The 15,943-nt window shown below is 41.8% G+C and overlaps 1 protein-coding gene across 3 annotated transcripts in view; it reads right to left on the minus strand.

Annotated features, from left to right (window-relative positions):
• The window catches only part of cntfr (ciliary neurotrophic factor receptor), a 273,674-nt gene that overhangs the window by 144,752 nt on the left and 112,979 nt on the right, over positions 1 to 15,943 (minus strand). For 2 of the 3 annotated variants that reach the window (XM_028602619.1, XM_028602618.1), the window contains exon 3: positions 13,551 to 13,632. In XM_028602619.1, coding sequence (XP_028458420.1) covers positions 13,551 to 13,632 — 82 coding nt within the window. Of the gene's footprint in view, positions 1 to 13,550; positions 13,972 to 15,943 lie in introns of those variants that run through there. The other variant, XM_028602617.1, reaches the window with a different exon arrangement.

A 15,943-nucleotide genomic window follows, 5' to 3' on the forward strand; every position in this document is an offset into this window, starting at 1 on the left:
AAAAAGCTATTGTGGACCATTCAAACCTTCTTTTTACACGTCTATCTGCAGGATGAATAAAGAACACCCAAATGACTTTGCTTTAACGTGGGAGGGGGTGGAGGGGGTGGGGGTGGGAGGGAGTGCACTGCACTGTGAAAGCAAAAGAGCAGCACAATAAATTAGGTATAAATAAACCATCCGAAAATGCATCTCTATGTATATTCAGGAGGCCTTGTACACAGCGTGATATACAGCATGGGAAGCATATTAGAGCTGAGGTTTAAATTTGTATGGCGCAGTACAGTAGTTAGCAATACATTTAAGGCTTGGAGCCAATCACGGTATGTTTGAACTGCGCTTTCCTCCCAAGTAAGGTTAATACCTTCAAACTTAAAATTCCTAATCCACCTGAATATTTACTTCTGCTACTCTCATGCTAACACAGAGAGGCAAGCAAGCAGACGCGCGCTTACACACGCACACACTCATTAGCCGCACAACAGGGTAGTGGAAAGTTAATCAGGGCATTACGACAGCCACATGGAAAAGGTCACTGAACCACACACACACACACTCCCAAAACATACGTGCACACGCACTCTATCAGCGCAGAGCTTTCGCTCCTTCAGACACACTTTCATATCCACATTTTCCACACATCAACACTGACTCTGAAGCAGAAGAAAGAGAAACCTGTGCGTGTAAGGGGTCGAATACACGCAAACCCACCCAAACACATGCTCACATATTCAACATGGAGTTAGGTCAGCAAAGCGGCAGTTGAATTATTCCTATGAGGAGTTAGCCTAAACAGACAGCAGGTAGAGGAACAGGACTACGTGTCAAGTAAGAAGGGTCAGAATAGCATAGAACAGCTGGAATGTTTGACTTTTCTTTTATCTCGAATACTCTTTAAGCTAGTACTTTGACTTGATATGTTTAACCTCCAGTATGATTCCTATTTTTCTGTGTCAACTTGACCCTGGTCATAAAACTCTTGTGTTTTTCTGTCTATGTGGTGTTCTGAACAAACAAACTAACTATATCTGGAAATCAATCCAACAATTTGTTATCTAATTGTTGGAAGAGCATGAGGCGTTTGAGTGACCTTATATAGGGGATGTTGGTTGCTGGGATGTCCAATGAGAAGTGTGGGTCTGTTTTGTGGCTATGGGTAAAAAGGACCGAATGCTGAAGACAAATCGACCTAAGAAAATCCACATCACTCTGCATTTATTCGTTTGTAGGTTTGTGTGTGTTCTCATGACTGAGAATAAAACTCTCAGTAACAAAATGTATTTTGTGTTCAATTTCCAAAATGCTAAATGCAGTCTGACCCTAAAGCCGCCGCAGCACTCTGTTCACCATTTATTTGTCATTAAACACTGGCTGGCTCTGACCTGCTGTAAGCCTCATTAGAATACACTTCCATTAATGACTCACATTAGGCAACACACACACACACACACACACACACACACACACACACACACACACACACTCATATCATTTGGTCCATGTAATGAATTGTGCCAGCCAATGTGAGAATGTGTATGCTGGCTGAAGCAGAACAATGCTGCTCCAGAACAGTTTCACCTGCGCGTCCTCTTCGTCCTACACCCGCTTTCATCTTAAGAGTGTGTTTGAAAGAGAGATGCGCAGGCAGAGATAAGGATGGATAAAAGGACGGAAGAAGAAAAAACTACTCTGCCACTTCCACTTTCAGGTGGTGAATGCTGAAGATCAAGAGAGTTGTTTTTGTCTGTTAAATGTTGTTAATGAAAGTGATTCTTAGAGGTGTGGAGGTAGGAAGACAGGGAGATAATGGTGTGGAGAGATAAAGTAAGGCAATAGGAAACGTGTTGTTTACTTGTGTACATCTCCCACAAATTGTGCTCCTTTTCAGTTTTGGAGGGCCATATCACAAGGGCGCTGTTGATAAAATGAGAGTGTGGGGGGGATTTGGGAGGGATCTGGATTCGGTATTATGTTGGCCTCTGAGGCGTGGATTAGTAATGTGACCGTGTGCATTGTGTGTCACTCCCTGCAACAGAGGTCAGAGGTCAGGGTCAGCACCACTGTTGCTTTGGTTGCCTTGCTCAAGGACACTTCAAAAAAGGTGGGCAGAGCTTTCCTCAACTCTGGGTCAGTGTCCCTTTTTGATATGAAACTCAGCTTTCAAGTCTTATATTTGAGTGGTGAATTAGTCAATCGGTCTCTCAAAGAACTTTTTTAACTAATTGGATCAATACTTTCTCCTAAAATACATTCTGTGACTTAGACAATATATTTACTTATTCAGGGACGGCCATTACTCTCTCATTAAGGATGGGAGAGTGACCTTAAAGTTTAATTTGGAAAGTCATTAATACCAGTGGCTTTTCCTAGTTTTCGTTCTACACCCTTTGAACTTCTTTTAGAGTCATTTCACCATTAAAGGTCCCGTGACATGGTGCTCTTTGGATGCTTTTATATAGACCTTAGTGGTCCCCTAATACTGTATCTGAAGTCTCTTTCCCGAAATTCAGCATTGGTCCAGAATTACAGCCACTAGAGCCAGTCCCACAATGAGCTTTCCTTAGGATGTGCCATTTATGTGTCTGTAGCTATTGAGGAGGAGAGAGGGGGGGCAAGGTGGAGGGTGGGGGTGTGGCCTTGACCAACTGCCACCTTGCTTCTTTGAAAGCCATGATGTCTCTCTCTCATGGGTGGGCCAAATTCTCTGGGCGGGCAAAGCAGAGAAAGGGGAGGTATCCTTGCTCCTTATGACCTCATAAGGAGAAGATTCCAGATCGGCCCATCTGAGCTTTCATTTTCTCAAAGGCAGAGCAGGATACCCAGGGCTCGGTTTACACCTATCACCATTTCTAGCCACTGGTGGACCATAGGCAGGCTGGGGGAACTCATATTAATATTAAAAAACCTCACAAAGTGAAATTTTCATGCCATGGGACCTTTAAGATTCTCAAAGTTTCTCAGAGTCCTTACCGCAGCGGCCCGGCCCTTTGCTGCATGTTGTCCACCCTTTCTCTGTGCCTTCCCCATAGAAATGCAGAAAAGACCCAAAACATTTTCTTCATCTTCAAACATCCTCATTGACTTCATAATCTGCCAGCTGTGATGCATTCTCTAAACATCTGGATTAAAGGAAAGGTCCAGATCGACAGTGTCAACAAGAAACACACCCTTGAAATCTACCTAAACCTATCATCTCTTCAGCACTACAGCTATATCATCTGTCAATACACCAGGGTTAGGAAGAAGGAAGCACAGTGGTAAAACAGACAAAGTTATGTGGGGATCACTTATTCATCAAAAAGGTGTTATTAGTCAGCACACACTGGAACAAGCTGAAATTGTGATGTCAACGTAGTGTTTTGAAATGCGTCAGACTTTTGCGAAGGAGCCATCAGAGAGAGAGAGAGAGAGAGAGAGAGAGAGAGAGAGAGAGCCATGACCAAAGCTATACTGAGAATCCTTTCTAATATATTAATGAGTTAAAGGAGCGGGACAGGACATACGCACATATACAAGCTCACACACCCAAACACTCTGGCTCAGACAGTGAGATTGTGAGATTCCATATCTTAGCATAAAGGACCGTGATTGGTTGGAAATGGTCCATTACCAGACAGATTTTATCTGACAGTCGGGAACCCTGCGTCTATGCTGGGCCAATTACAGACCAGTCACTACTAAACAATAATGGATTCCGTGGATATTGGTTTCCTTATTTTTCACATTTTGTCTTTTGTCTCTCACTCAGATTCATGACATATGACACATATTAAAATAATGGACATACAGAAAACGAAAGTACAGACTGATTGTCAAAGTGGATGATTATGTTTCTGTGTGTGTAGTCGGGGGGCATCATCATTAAAGCCGATTCCGAAAGCCGGTTCTGTCTCGGATCTAGTTTCAGGTTGATAAAATATCCTTATTTTATGTAGCTCCGAATGAACATTCATTCCATGAGTTAACTTGATGATGATGAAGATGAAGAACAGCATAACATTCACTCCATGAGTTAACTTGATGATGATGAAGATGATGAACAGCATAACATTTTACACAACTTGCTTCTTCACGTCTTAATTTGATGCCCTGGTGCCAGCACACGGCTGAGTATTCCTGCCAATCCATGGACACACAATCTCACAAACTATGTTAGAGACAGCTTCTCTTTGCTCCGCCTCTCCGTAGCCTATGTGTTCCTGTTTTAACTAAGAACTATTAGATACTCAGTCTCCCTTTCTCTCCTTTTTCAAAAAGCTCCCAGTATCTCTCTTTTATCTATTATTTCAACATCTTCCTCCTTCCCTGCACGCGACTTATAGTGTATTTCATTAGTACTCAAAGACATAAACTATGGTCCGTTTGTCAATCTTCTAAATAACTCTTTCGCATGGCCAAGTCCAACAACTTGTCAGTGCTGTTATCTAACCAGCCAATCAAAACCACCCTATCAGCTGCTGCATCTACTCAGTGCCCCTGGAATAAGAAAGCCACTCAGTCGCTCACTCTTCAATCTTGCCGCCTCTATGTCCTCCAGAAGGGATGCAATAATAGCACAACCGGTCCTTGCGATCTTCAAATCAACTGGTTTTAGAAGTCCCAAGGTCAAGGTATAAACGGTGGGCTGATTAGGCTTTAGCGGATGCTGCCCCGAGACTCTGGAACAAGTTACCCGCCGATATTCGGACGATTTAGCTCTTTTTAGGTCCAAACTCAAAACTTATTTGTTTAGAATGGCTTTCAATACCTAGTAGTGGTGTGACAATTTCCCTCTCCTGTTTCTATGTAACCGTTTCTGATTTTACCATTTTCTATGTTTCATTCTTTTTATTGTATATTTTGTATGATATGTTGTATATGTGTTTTACTCTTTGTTTCTGATGTGAAGCACTTTGGATACCTGCTGGTTACTGTAAAGTGCTATATAAATAAATGTTGACTGATTGATTGATTGATTGATTGATTGAATACTGTTACATTCTGCAAAACAACAAGAATGTCCACTAATCAGTTGACAAAGCCAGCCCAACCGTCTAATCAGCTGGTGAATCAACTTAAGTACGACAAAGTATTTTTAAGGGGGATTGCATTGGTTTCCATTATGGTATTAATATAGCTAGTGATCACACTTTGGTCCCTACAAATACAGCATATTTAATTACAGTTACTTGTAAACTGGTCAACAGTGTAAACAGTACTGTATGTGTCAACAACAAAAAAAAGCTCAGGATATTTACACATTTACATATGAACACAATTGTATTCTGTAACTAGAAGGGCACTCGGAGAGAGCAGAGACCTCCGCCAAGGCAAGCCCTATCTCACAATGTTAATGTTGTGTGAATTTTCCCAGTCGGGAACTCATTTTTTCCAATTATTCTGACACCACATGAATGCAGCACAAACGCCATATCTCGCAATGTTAACAAAAGTGAAAAATAATCTGTGTATCCGCCCCCGTGGTTCACTCCCAAATAAAAAAAGTCAAACAAACCCACTAACAAATAAAAACAAACTAAACCGAATTGGAAACAAAACCTCCTTGAGGTTGCTTTTTTTCTTTTTTGGCAAAATGTACATGTTTTCCTTTTTCTCTTCTTGCATTTCAAAGTCATGACTGAATGGGATTAGTATTGCTTCACTTCGCCTCCCTGCCAGTCATCCAGTCAGTCTGACTGTAATCCATCTGCCAATCCAGTCAGTCAATCAATTGGTTGAGCTCCATCTTGAATTTAATACAAACGGCGTGCCAAACAGGGAACCCTGATTACACTGAGTGCTACTCAGGATAATGAGCGTGATCAAGGTTCCCTGCCGGCACATACATGGCTTACTCATATACAAGACATACAGGCAGACACACTTACACACAGACATCAATCTTTGTGCATATTTACTTATTTACAGTAGCTGTCTGTTTTCTCTGATGACACATCACAGAGCGGTTACATTTCATGAATAATTGATTCCATTTAGTGGTCTGGATTTCTCTTTTGTTCTAAAAGTGCAGAGATGTGCATCACAAACAGCAGCTGATATCGCAAGTGCTTTCAACATAAGAACTTTTAGTTCTGTCATTAAAACCCAGTTACTTTGTCTGGAGTTTTCTTACTTTATACGTATGCGTGGTTAGGCCTTGTGAATATGCATGGTCTGGTAATATTTCTTTGCGTCTCATTTGTTCCATTTCTTCTGCGTTATTACAAGAATCACTTAAACAACGAACCTAAATGAAGAATCCTCCCGGCTGGGCGAAAGGAGCAAAACGGGAGGCCACTTTGCAATCGCAATGCTTAACGACTCTGCTTCCATAAAAGTACATGAAAAATCATCAAATCATTACAATAGTCCCTGCAATTACAGTAGCTACTTTCCATTCCTGCATGATATCTTACATTTCCATTCAGACTATAAGCTACAGAAAAGCAAATACTCACATCATCGACATGTATAGACTGTGTTTAATAAGCGAAAAGATAAATGATGACCAGAAAAGACACATTTATCGGTGTTTTTTGCTCCCAACTGTACCTTCCAGGCAGCGCTGCCTGGAAGGTACCATTGGGAGGTACTGGTTATGGTTAGGGTTAAGGTTAGGGTTACGTGCCTTGAAGGCAGCAGTCGCAGCGCTGCCCGGAAGGAGCAGTTGGGGTCAAAAAACACCATCGAGCAAAAGACACTATCATATACCAGTATATCTAATTATATAGATATAGTAAATACTGTGCATTTCCCTTCTTCCTTTTGAATTGCTGTAGCTATTACTGCTAATTTCATTTGCCGAAATGAGCATCTGCACATACACGTGAATTACATTAAGAGGGCTGTCAAGAATAATGGTAGGGGGGGGGGTTACAAAAATCACAAGTATTCATTTAATTTGAGCATTTGACATGATCCATTGACAAGGGTGTGGATTAAAAAAAATGCTGCAGTGTAGAAAAGCGTACACTCAGGCATGTTGGAAAGTCATAGCAGCACATGTCGAATGCTCAAGAAATAAATACAGCTTTGACAGCTGTAATACCATGGAATTAGTGTGAGCGTTAACCTCCTACTCTCTCGCTGTCTCTCATTTGCTCCCTTTCCCTCTGCGGTACCGTTTCCTGATCTCTGCCTCTCCTCTGTCCACATTAATGAGATGGAATCAGTCGGAGGTAAAGAAGCTCAGCAAAAGCGCAGAGATGAAACACGCAAAAATATTTAGTGACGTTTGTGTAGCGTCAGCAGGGAATGATGTCATGGGCAATGAATCTGCTGTTGACCACTTGGGTGATGGATTGAGAGAGAGGGAGAGGGAGAGATGGAGACAGGGATGGAGTGAATGAAAAATAAAAGATCCAGAGACAGGAAGTTGTATAAAGAAATTAGAGAGACAAGGAAAGAAGAGAAGGATGGCAGATAGGGGTGATAAGTGTGGATGATGTGGACATCATCCACACAGGAAGAGAGGGACAGGAAGAGAGAGGGAATATAGAGAGGCATATAAAGACAGAGGGAGGGAGGGGGAGAGAGAAAAAGAGAGAGCGAGAGATGGAGGGAATGATTATGAGTGGAAACATTTGTCTCTCAATCAGGATATGGACTCCCATAAATAACATGCTCTCTCAGTCAACAGCATGATGTCACCATATTCTCTCTCTCTCTCTCTCTCTCTCTCTCTCTCTCTCTCTCTCTCTCTCTCTCTCTCTCTCTCTCTCTCAGCCTCACAATGTGTGTGTGATGTTTCCATCATGAAACCAAAATAGAACATTCACTCAAACTCAACAACCCAATGTCAATTGCACCAGATTTTCCTCATTCCATGTCTAATTCCATTTTGCTCTCCTCCTCCACCACTGAATGCTCTTGTACTTTGCTCATTGGTATTCATGTTGTGCTCGTTCTTAGTATTTACTGTGTAAGGCACCCTGTTAATGACATCGTACTGCTTAGGCTAGGACTTTCTAGTAGATCTCAGGATACAAATGAGATAGAGAGAAACACACAGAGAGACAGATGAAGAAGGAATCAGGGAAAACCGAGAGACTATAAAAGGTACAAATAGAGACAAAGAGAGCTTAAGGAAAATAGTGATATAACATAAGGCTAATTTTAGCCATCTATGTGATCGATCTTCAGGTTCTCAATGCATGAGAGGATTCACTTTGTATGTAATGTGAGTGATTGTAGCATCAGTGGCATAGAATAATCTGGAAGAAACAGAGATATCCAGAGCAGCCATGAGTAATGGGTTTTGTTTAACTTGAAAATCTAGTTTTTAACTGTGTGTAAAGATGTACTATGAAGTAATGTATGGTTCCAGTCAGTATTTCAATCATCAAACACAAAATAATGCCCTCACCTCATGGTTAATTGTACACGTTTTCTAATGGCTCTGAGTGCAGATGTACTGAAGTTGGACCTGATTCGAAACAGACCCTTGCTTACGTGAAACCAATGTCCAGTCCAAAAGGAACTTGGCGACACTCGGGAATTGTCCAAAATTGCCCCAGTTAGACTGATGAGGTTCCAAAATGAGGTCCTGAAGTTACACAAAACACAGAGAACACCAACACTGGCAGTGACATGATGACCCAGCTATTAGTGTGTAGCAGGGGTCAAAAAGACGTGTGTATTGGTCATATTGACACACAGACCCCAAAACAAACTATCCATCCATCGGCAATGGAACACTACTTTATATGGACCCAATTAGAGTGAATATAATTTTGAAAGGTTCCAGGTTGGGTCTTGGTTTTCTAGGAACCAATTGGCCTTGTTTGGAAATCTAATGTGTTTGTTTGTCTATATGTGTTAGCCTGCAATACAGGGGTACAGACCACCTTTATCCCAATGCATGCTGGAATAGGAAGGTGGATGGATGGATGGATGTATGGATGAATGGATGGATAGATGTGTGGGTGGATGGATGGATGGATAGATGTGTGGGTGGATGGATGGATGGATAGATGGGTGGGTGGGTGGATGGATGGATGGATGTATGAATGGATGATAGATGTGTGGGTGGATGGATGGATGGATGGATAGATGTGTGGGTGGATGGATGGATGGATAGATAGGTGGGTGGATGGATGGATGGATAGATGGATGGATGGATGGATGGATGGAGGAATGGATGGATGGATGGTCTGCTTTAAAGCAACAGATGTGGATTTTTTAATCTACCATCAGAAGCAGATGTTTGAAAAGTTGGGTACCCTCTTGACCCCTTCATACAGCTATACGATTTGTACTGCAGTTTTTAATCGTCAACTGAACATTATCATAACTGAATATCTTAATAACAGTTCAAACAAAGTGTTAAAGCAGTTTTGTGCAGGTTTCTGTGAAGTTACTGCAATGCAACAAGAGCCAACATGATGTCTTCTTGACAATCCAATGTCAAATAATGTGAATATCCTCATTAGTCGAGGACTGCCAACGAGCAAATATTGATGTAGCTCACCTCGTCACCATTGGACTACGCTGCCTATGGGCTTGCATTAAAAACATGTATTTTTCATGAACATTTGCTCTGCTGGCAGGAGTCGACCACAGGAAGTCTTAGAGGTCAGGCTCTGCAGGGCAACACAACTTGTCTGGTACTAGTTGACATTCAGCATCTTGCCTAAAACAGCAGGGGAATACTTAACAGTTAACACAGATGCTAAAACCTGTAAATATTCCAGGCAATGCTGGTTGGCAGTGAAGTAGCGCTCTTTTCTGTTGGTTTGTACGGGTTAACATTAAAGTTTATTCAGAGGCTAAAGCAATGTTTTACTTTTGCATATGGATAACAGGGGTTAAGTGTGTATAAGTAATATACCATAAAAAACAACTGGCTGAATAGCTGACAGTTATCAGCATCCATCTTTGACTCTGTGTCTCCCAAGCTCTCCCTTCAGTCTGTTCTGTATTCTCTCATGTCTCACCAGATCTGTCCTGTGTCTTTTCCGCCCACCCAATATCCTACCCGTCCCCTTCTAACAACCTCATCTTTTATTTTTCACTGGCAATCAAAAATCGAATTCATATTCAAGCTTAATTGGCATGACTTTTGAGTCCCTCTCTCTCGCTCTCTCGCTCTCTCTCTGCGGGTTTAAAGCTTTCAATTAGTTTCATTTTCCCCTGTTGTTTAAAGTGATGTTTCGTTAAGGGACTGTCGTCTTCCGCGGCTGGGGCTTCCATCTCAGGGTTGTCTTGTTTGAGTCAACATGAATCACATTATAACAAAGGACTGGGAATGGTACATTCAATGAACTTTCCTCAGTATCAAGAAAAAAGTGAGGGGAGAGTCTTGTTGTTTAAGAAATTATGCAATACAGGTGCAATTATACTTCAAATGTTCATTTCATTTATTATACAGGAAAATTTAAAAGCAACAATTAAGGTACAACATAAACGGACCTGACTCAGTTTAAAAAACTGGTTTCCAGCAAATGATATACAGTTACATTTTTCCAATAAATATCTGGCGAAATACACATCTCAAAAGTAGCATTTGTAGCATTACTCAGATTTAAATAACTAGTGCTAAATCATTAATGTAGTAGATATATTTGTTTTTTGAAGCAGAACCTCCAAAATGGTAAGAATGGAACTGCATGTGCATCTGCATGACCGGTACAAGTCTGCAGATGGTCGTGAATGCCGATCCCGGAAAGTATGTCTGAGCCTGCCGTCTCATTGCAAACAATCACGTTGATTATTGCTGATTTCACAAACCAAATGTTTGGCTTTCTCTTTCTTTGAATGAATATTTGAATAAAAGTATGGAATATGTCCAACTTGTACTTGACACAAAGGGAATAATAACAGCTTTCCTAATATCAATCAACTTTCAAAAGGGGAATTTCTTCTTCTGTGCTCGACTACTTCCTATTTTCTTTCGAATGAGCGCTTGCCACGTTTGCTCCTCTGTCTCTCTGCCCCATCTTGCTCCACAATGTCTCGTTCCCTGTCTGTCTTTTTGTCAAGTCTCCGTGTCTTTCTCTCGCTTGTCTGATTCTCTTTTACTTCCCATTTTCTCCTCCTTCCGAGATAACATTGACTTTTTGTCTACGAGGGGCTTGTATCTATTTGTTCGTCACTCGTTTTCTACCGGTGTTTCTCATCATCTTTGTTCGGCAATGCACTGCTGTCATTAATTATGAAGTCTGAAATGGATTTCCTATACACTCAATGTCAAACACACACACACACACACACACACACACACACACACACACACACACACACACACACACACACACACACACACACAAACACAAACACAAAGGCAGTGTGTGCCTTCCTATGTCTGTGCTTTTTGTACAAATTGAGTCAGGCCTAACAAGAGGGTTCATTCCTCTTCTATCCCTTTATGCATGTGTGTGTGCGCACACGCATTCTGTGTGTGTGTGTGTGTGTGTGTGTGTGTGTGTGTGTGTGTGTTAACATGCTCTCCGCCAAGTGGGACATACCCCGGGGAATCCTGTCAATCAAACTGGCTAGCAATTTGTCAGAGGAACAAGGCACTTTCCAAGACAGGCAGATGTACAGTGTATAATTGTGTCTCTGTGTGAGTTTAAGGGTGTGTGTATATATGTGTCTGCATAAGATTTTGAGTCTAAATGTACACATTAGTAATACGTATTTACTTACACTATACTAATATGTACTTCTGCATGTGTGGTATAATATATTATTGTATGCATCCGTGTTGTGTTTGTGTGTGTCCATGTGGCAGCTGATTCTATGTAGCATGAAAAACAAATGTCGAAAGGCAAATGTTAGACAGCGCACACACACACACACACTTCTTCACAAAGATAGACCTGACAGCTCTCTTCCTTCTATTTGTGTTATTCATTCTCCCGTCTATCCATATCTGTTATTCCCTTAAGTGTTACCCTTTCACCTTTTTCTCTCTTTACACTGCTTGCTTTCTCTGCCTTACTTCCTTTTGGCTTTTCTGCATGGCACAAAATATAAAACTAGATAAGGAGAGATCAGTACAATACAGCTTAGGTTTGAAAAAAAAAGAAAATATATGCAGTGATGTCAGTCTGTCTGACTATTATTTAATTTTTTAAACAGAAATAAGCTCTATGCAAATAAAATGAGCAATATCAAAACCCAGTTATAGCTAATAATTGCTCCGGAACTAAAGCAAATTAGTTTTCACACCGTATGAAGAAAGAGCAGGGGTTTCACCTTCCACTGATTTATCCTGCACTCCCTTCAAGCAACAATTGTTATTCCTCCTGACTTTCATTCATTCATTTCAATCTGTTTCCATTTGCCTTCCATCCTTTCTCTATTTTCTCAATTTCTTCCTGTCTTCATCCACTTCTCATTTATTGTTTTTCTTTCCATCTCCCTCGTTCACTTACCTTCTCTGCTGCTTTCAACTAATCTCCAAAGACAACATTCCTATTTCCTTAGCCATTTCTGCATGCATGTGTGTGTGTGTGTGTGTGTGTGTGTGTGTGTGTGTGTGTGTGTGTGCGTGTATGTGTGTGTGTGTGTGTCTGTCTGTCTGTGTGCATGACCCTCGTGACATAATCATGTGCGTCACTGGGGACTTATTGACTTCCTTAGACTCTTTCTTTGAGTCAGCTGACTTTAACAGCCCAAACTCACTGGCTAATAAGCCAAGGCCACTCTTTACTAAAAGTCAAGTGAAAAATTGACTCCGTTAAACACAGACACACACACAATCTAATTTATGGTCATGCATCCTGAGGGAACTCTCAGAATAGCAGTCGCTGCATTATGTAGGTCTTCTCAGCTTCTCTTCCTGGAAAGCTCTGTACACAAATCATTTCGAAACGCGCTCATGATCATCAGTTGACCTGACTGGCTTCTTTGTTGAACCCTTATTTGTTACGGAGGTAGCCTTGGTAATGCGGGCCTGAATATTAGCGTCGTGCAGTGCGGGGATGACTAGACGATATGGTCAGCTATTGTTTCTCCGTTTGTGAGTGAGGAAAAGTGAATTTTGAACTTTCTCACACGCCCATTTCCATTCCACTCCGCCGCACCTTTGACCTCGCAGCGAGTAACCAGCTCCTGTAGCTCAAACTGGTCAAACGACACACAGCAAAATCACAGCTAACACCCGGAACACACACGGTAGTCAAATGAATCCCAACAACAACAGCAAAATAAATAGTGAGCAACATCTGAAGTAGCATAAAATCAACTTCATGCAAACAAGGAAGATCCGTGGCTTCGTCAGTGAAATTGGCGGCCGCATATTACACAAGCAGAAACCATTCATTTTTTACAATTTGAGCACAGACGAGGTGAAAGTATTTAAGTTGTGTAGTACAGAGTTAAGAAGTTTAAAAAAAAAGGTAGAGGAAAGTTGAGAGGAAGAGAAGAGCACAGTACGATAAATTACAGTCAAACAGTATTTACTTTTAGAGAATAGAGAGGAGCACAGCAACCAGACAAGATAACAATAAGAAGAAGAAGAAGAAGAAGAAGAAGAAGAAGAAGAAGAAGAAGAAGAAGAAGCGTAGTAGGCCTCAGTAGTTAAGAGATACAGTAGAATGAAAACAGAAGATAAAATGCATACTCACCAAGCTGACTGCGTCTCTGAGCGTAGGCTACCACCACCGCGGCCAGAACTACACAGCACAGCGATGTCACAAGGTTGGCCATCTGTGGACACACACACAGCAAAGTCATCAGCGTGAGCGCGTGCAAGAGACACCGAGCCGGCGGCGAGTGAGTGAGTCCGCCTTCTCCTCCTGATTGACTGACAGACCCATAGACGCCTACAACACCGTGGAAGAGATGGAGGGATAGCTGCTTCCTGTCCTCTCTCAGAGTCTCTCTATCTCCTCTCACTGTTACGGCTCCTTCAGTGGCCTTTTTTTTTTTTCTCTATCCTTTGCCGTTTCGTTCCTACTCGTCAAACTCCCTCATTTCTTCACTTCTCTCACCGTTGTTATCCTCTACACCGTATATCCTCTCTCTCTCTCTTTCTCTCTCTCTCTCTCTGTTTATGTGTGTCCCTGTCTCTCTGTCTTTCTGTTCATCAGCCTAATGGGTCCATCCTCTCGGGGATGGGCTCTGGCCAGCAGCTCTTAAAGGTATAGCACACCATAAACAAACGCACAGCTTTCCTGTAAAACAACAAAACTGCATGGGCATCCCGTCGCCTCATTGTTGCCTCACACAGAGCGTTTTTAACCGGAAATTTAACATTTAATCCGATAAAACAAATCGCCGTGTTGCCGTTCCCCGTCCCAGTCCTTTGCTTTTTTTTGCCTTTATTTTCTCCTTATTTTAATTTCCCTTTTTCTATTCTAAAAGAAAATAGTTTTGGGTAAATATACTAATTTGAGTGAGATGAAAAGACAGCTACGCAGTAAATCAAAGTGCTCTGTCTAAACTCCCAAATAGTTTGTTTTGTAGCGTTACATGGACATAGGAAAATTAGGACCCATTTAAATTGATTCAAGACCTAGAACACAATACTTAATTTAAGACTTAAGACTTTAAGGCTTAACATTTTAGACTTTTTTAGACTTTTTAAGACCCCGTGCAAACCCTGTTTATAGGGGGGGTTTGAAAATGTCCAATGTTTTCACAGCAACAAGCAGTAACCTTCATTTGAAGCGTGCAGACATGAGAGCGTTATCAATTTTCCCAGAATTTCAAACTTCTCCTTTAATCCTCCTTGTACAGTAAATGAACAGGTTGGAAGTTGTTATATGTTGAAGTTTTTTTAAACCGCCCAGTACATCTGCTAGGCGTCTCAGGCTGTACGCCAGGTTGCCAGATGCAGTTTGTAAACAGAGTTTGGATTCAGTCTCCTGAACAATATGCACACGACATCTACCGATAGACCTTTTTCCATGGCAGACATGTTGACATGTCAGTCAAAACCATTAATGATGGCTGCATTCCACTTAGGAGAGGCCCTGGTATTGTACATGCTGACTCCCTGAAATATCTTACTGGGACACATGATGGAATTGAGCCATCGTTAAGGTTATCAATTTCAGCTGTGCTTTTCCTACTATGACTAAGTCAAAAATGTCTGCTGTGAAAAGGTCCATACATGAGCTTTGGCGATGACCTGGGGAAACTAGCTTTTTGGCTTCCTGGCTTCCACTCAGAGGTGTACGGTGTGAGGTAGGTCTGGGTCAGCTGCAACGTAACAACATCACTGGAGCTCGGAGGGATTCATCATTCGTGTTCAAGGACACTTGAACGGGCCGGATGGCTGCCAACAAAAGGGCCTGAACCCAGATCCTCCCATTAAAATATGGCCTCCCTCTGTGTGTCTCTCTCTCTCTCTCTCTCTCTCTCTCTCTCTCTCTCTCTCTCTCTCTGGGCTGTTCCTCCGTCTCCTGTCCTCTGTCTGTAAGAGAGCCAACTATCTCTCCTGGCAGAACAAAGGTTGTCTGCTTGCTGCTGAGATGTGCGGTGAGTAAGGTGTGTGTGTGTGTGTGTGTGTGTGTGTGTGTGTGTGTGTGTGTGTGTGTGTGTGTGTGTGTGTGTGTGTGTGTCTGCATGTGCAGAACAAAGTGAGCGCTCTAAATAGAGGCAAGGAAAGGAAAGTGAATTCCCTTGTTCTTTTGATGCCAGACTCCAGCTGTTACAAACCACCTCCCATGTCATCTCCCATTACCTCTTGGTCTTTGTTTAGCTTCACCGTGGCTTTTTTCTTGTACTTCTTCTAGTCGTTTCCACTTTTGCCATTTCTTTTTTTTCCCATGTCACTCTCAGTCTTCCTCACTCTCTTCCGTACAGTATAGTATATCTCTCTATTTTCCTCCCTTGTCTTATATCCTTCTGTCTCCCTTTGCCAACGTTAAACATGAACACCACCGCATCGTGTTTAAGCATCTCAGGAAGAAGGAAACATATTTGCAAGTACTGCTGAGCGACATTCGAGAACATGAAAAGGCTCTTACAGTGCCACTTACATGTCAAAAGGCGTTAAACATACTAGGACATG

This window comes from Perca flavescens, chromosome 16 (genome assembly GCF_004354835.1).
Source record: "Perca flavescens isolate YP-PL-M2 chromosome 16, PFLA_1.0, whole genome shotgun sequence".
NCBI classification, from domain to species: domain Eukaryota; kingdom Metazoa; phylum Chordata; class Actinopteri; order Perciformes; family Percidae; genus Perca; species Perca flavescens.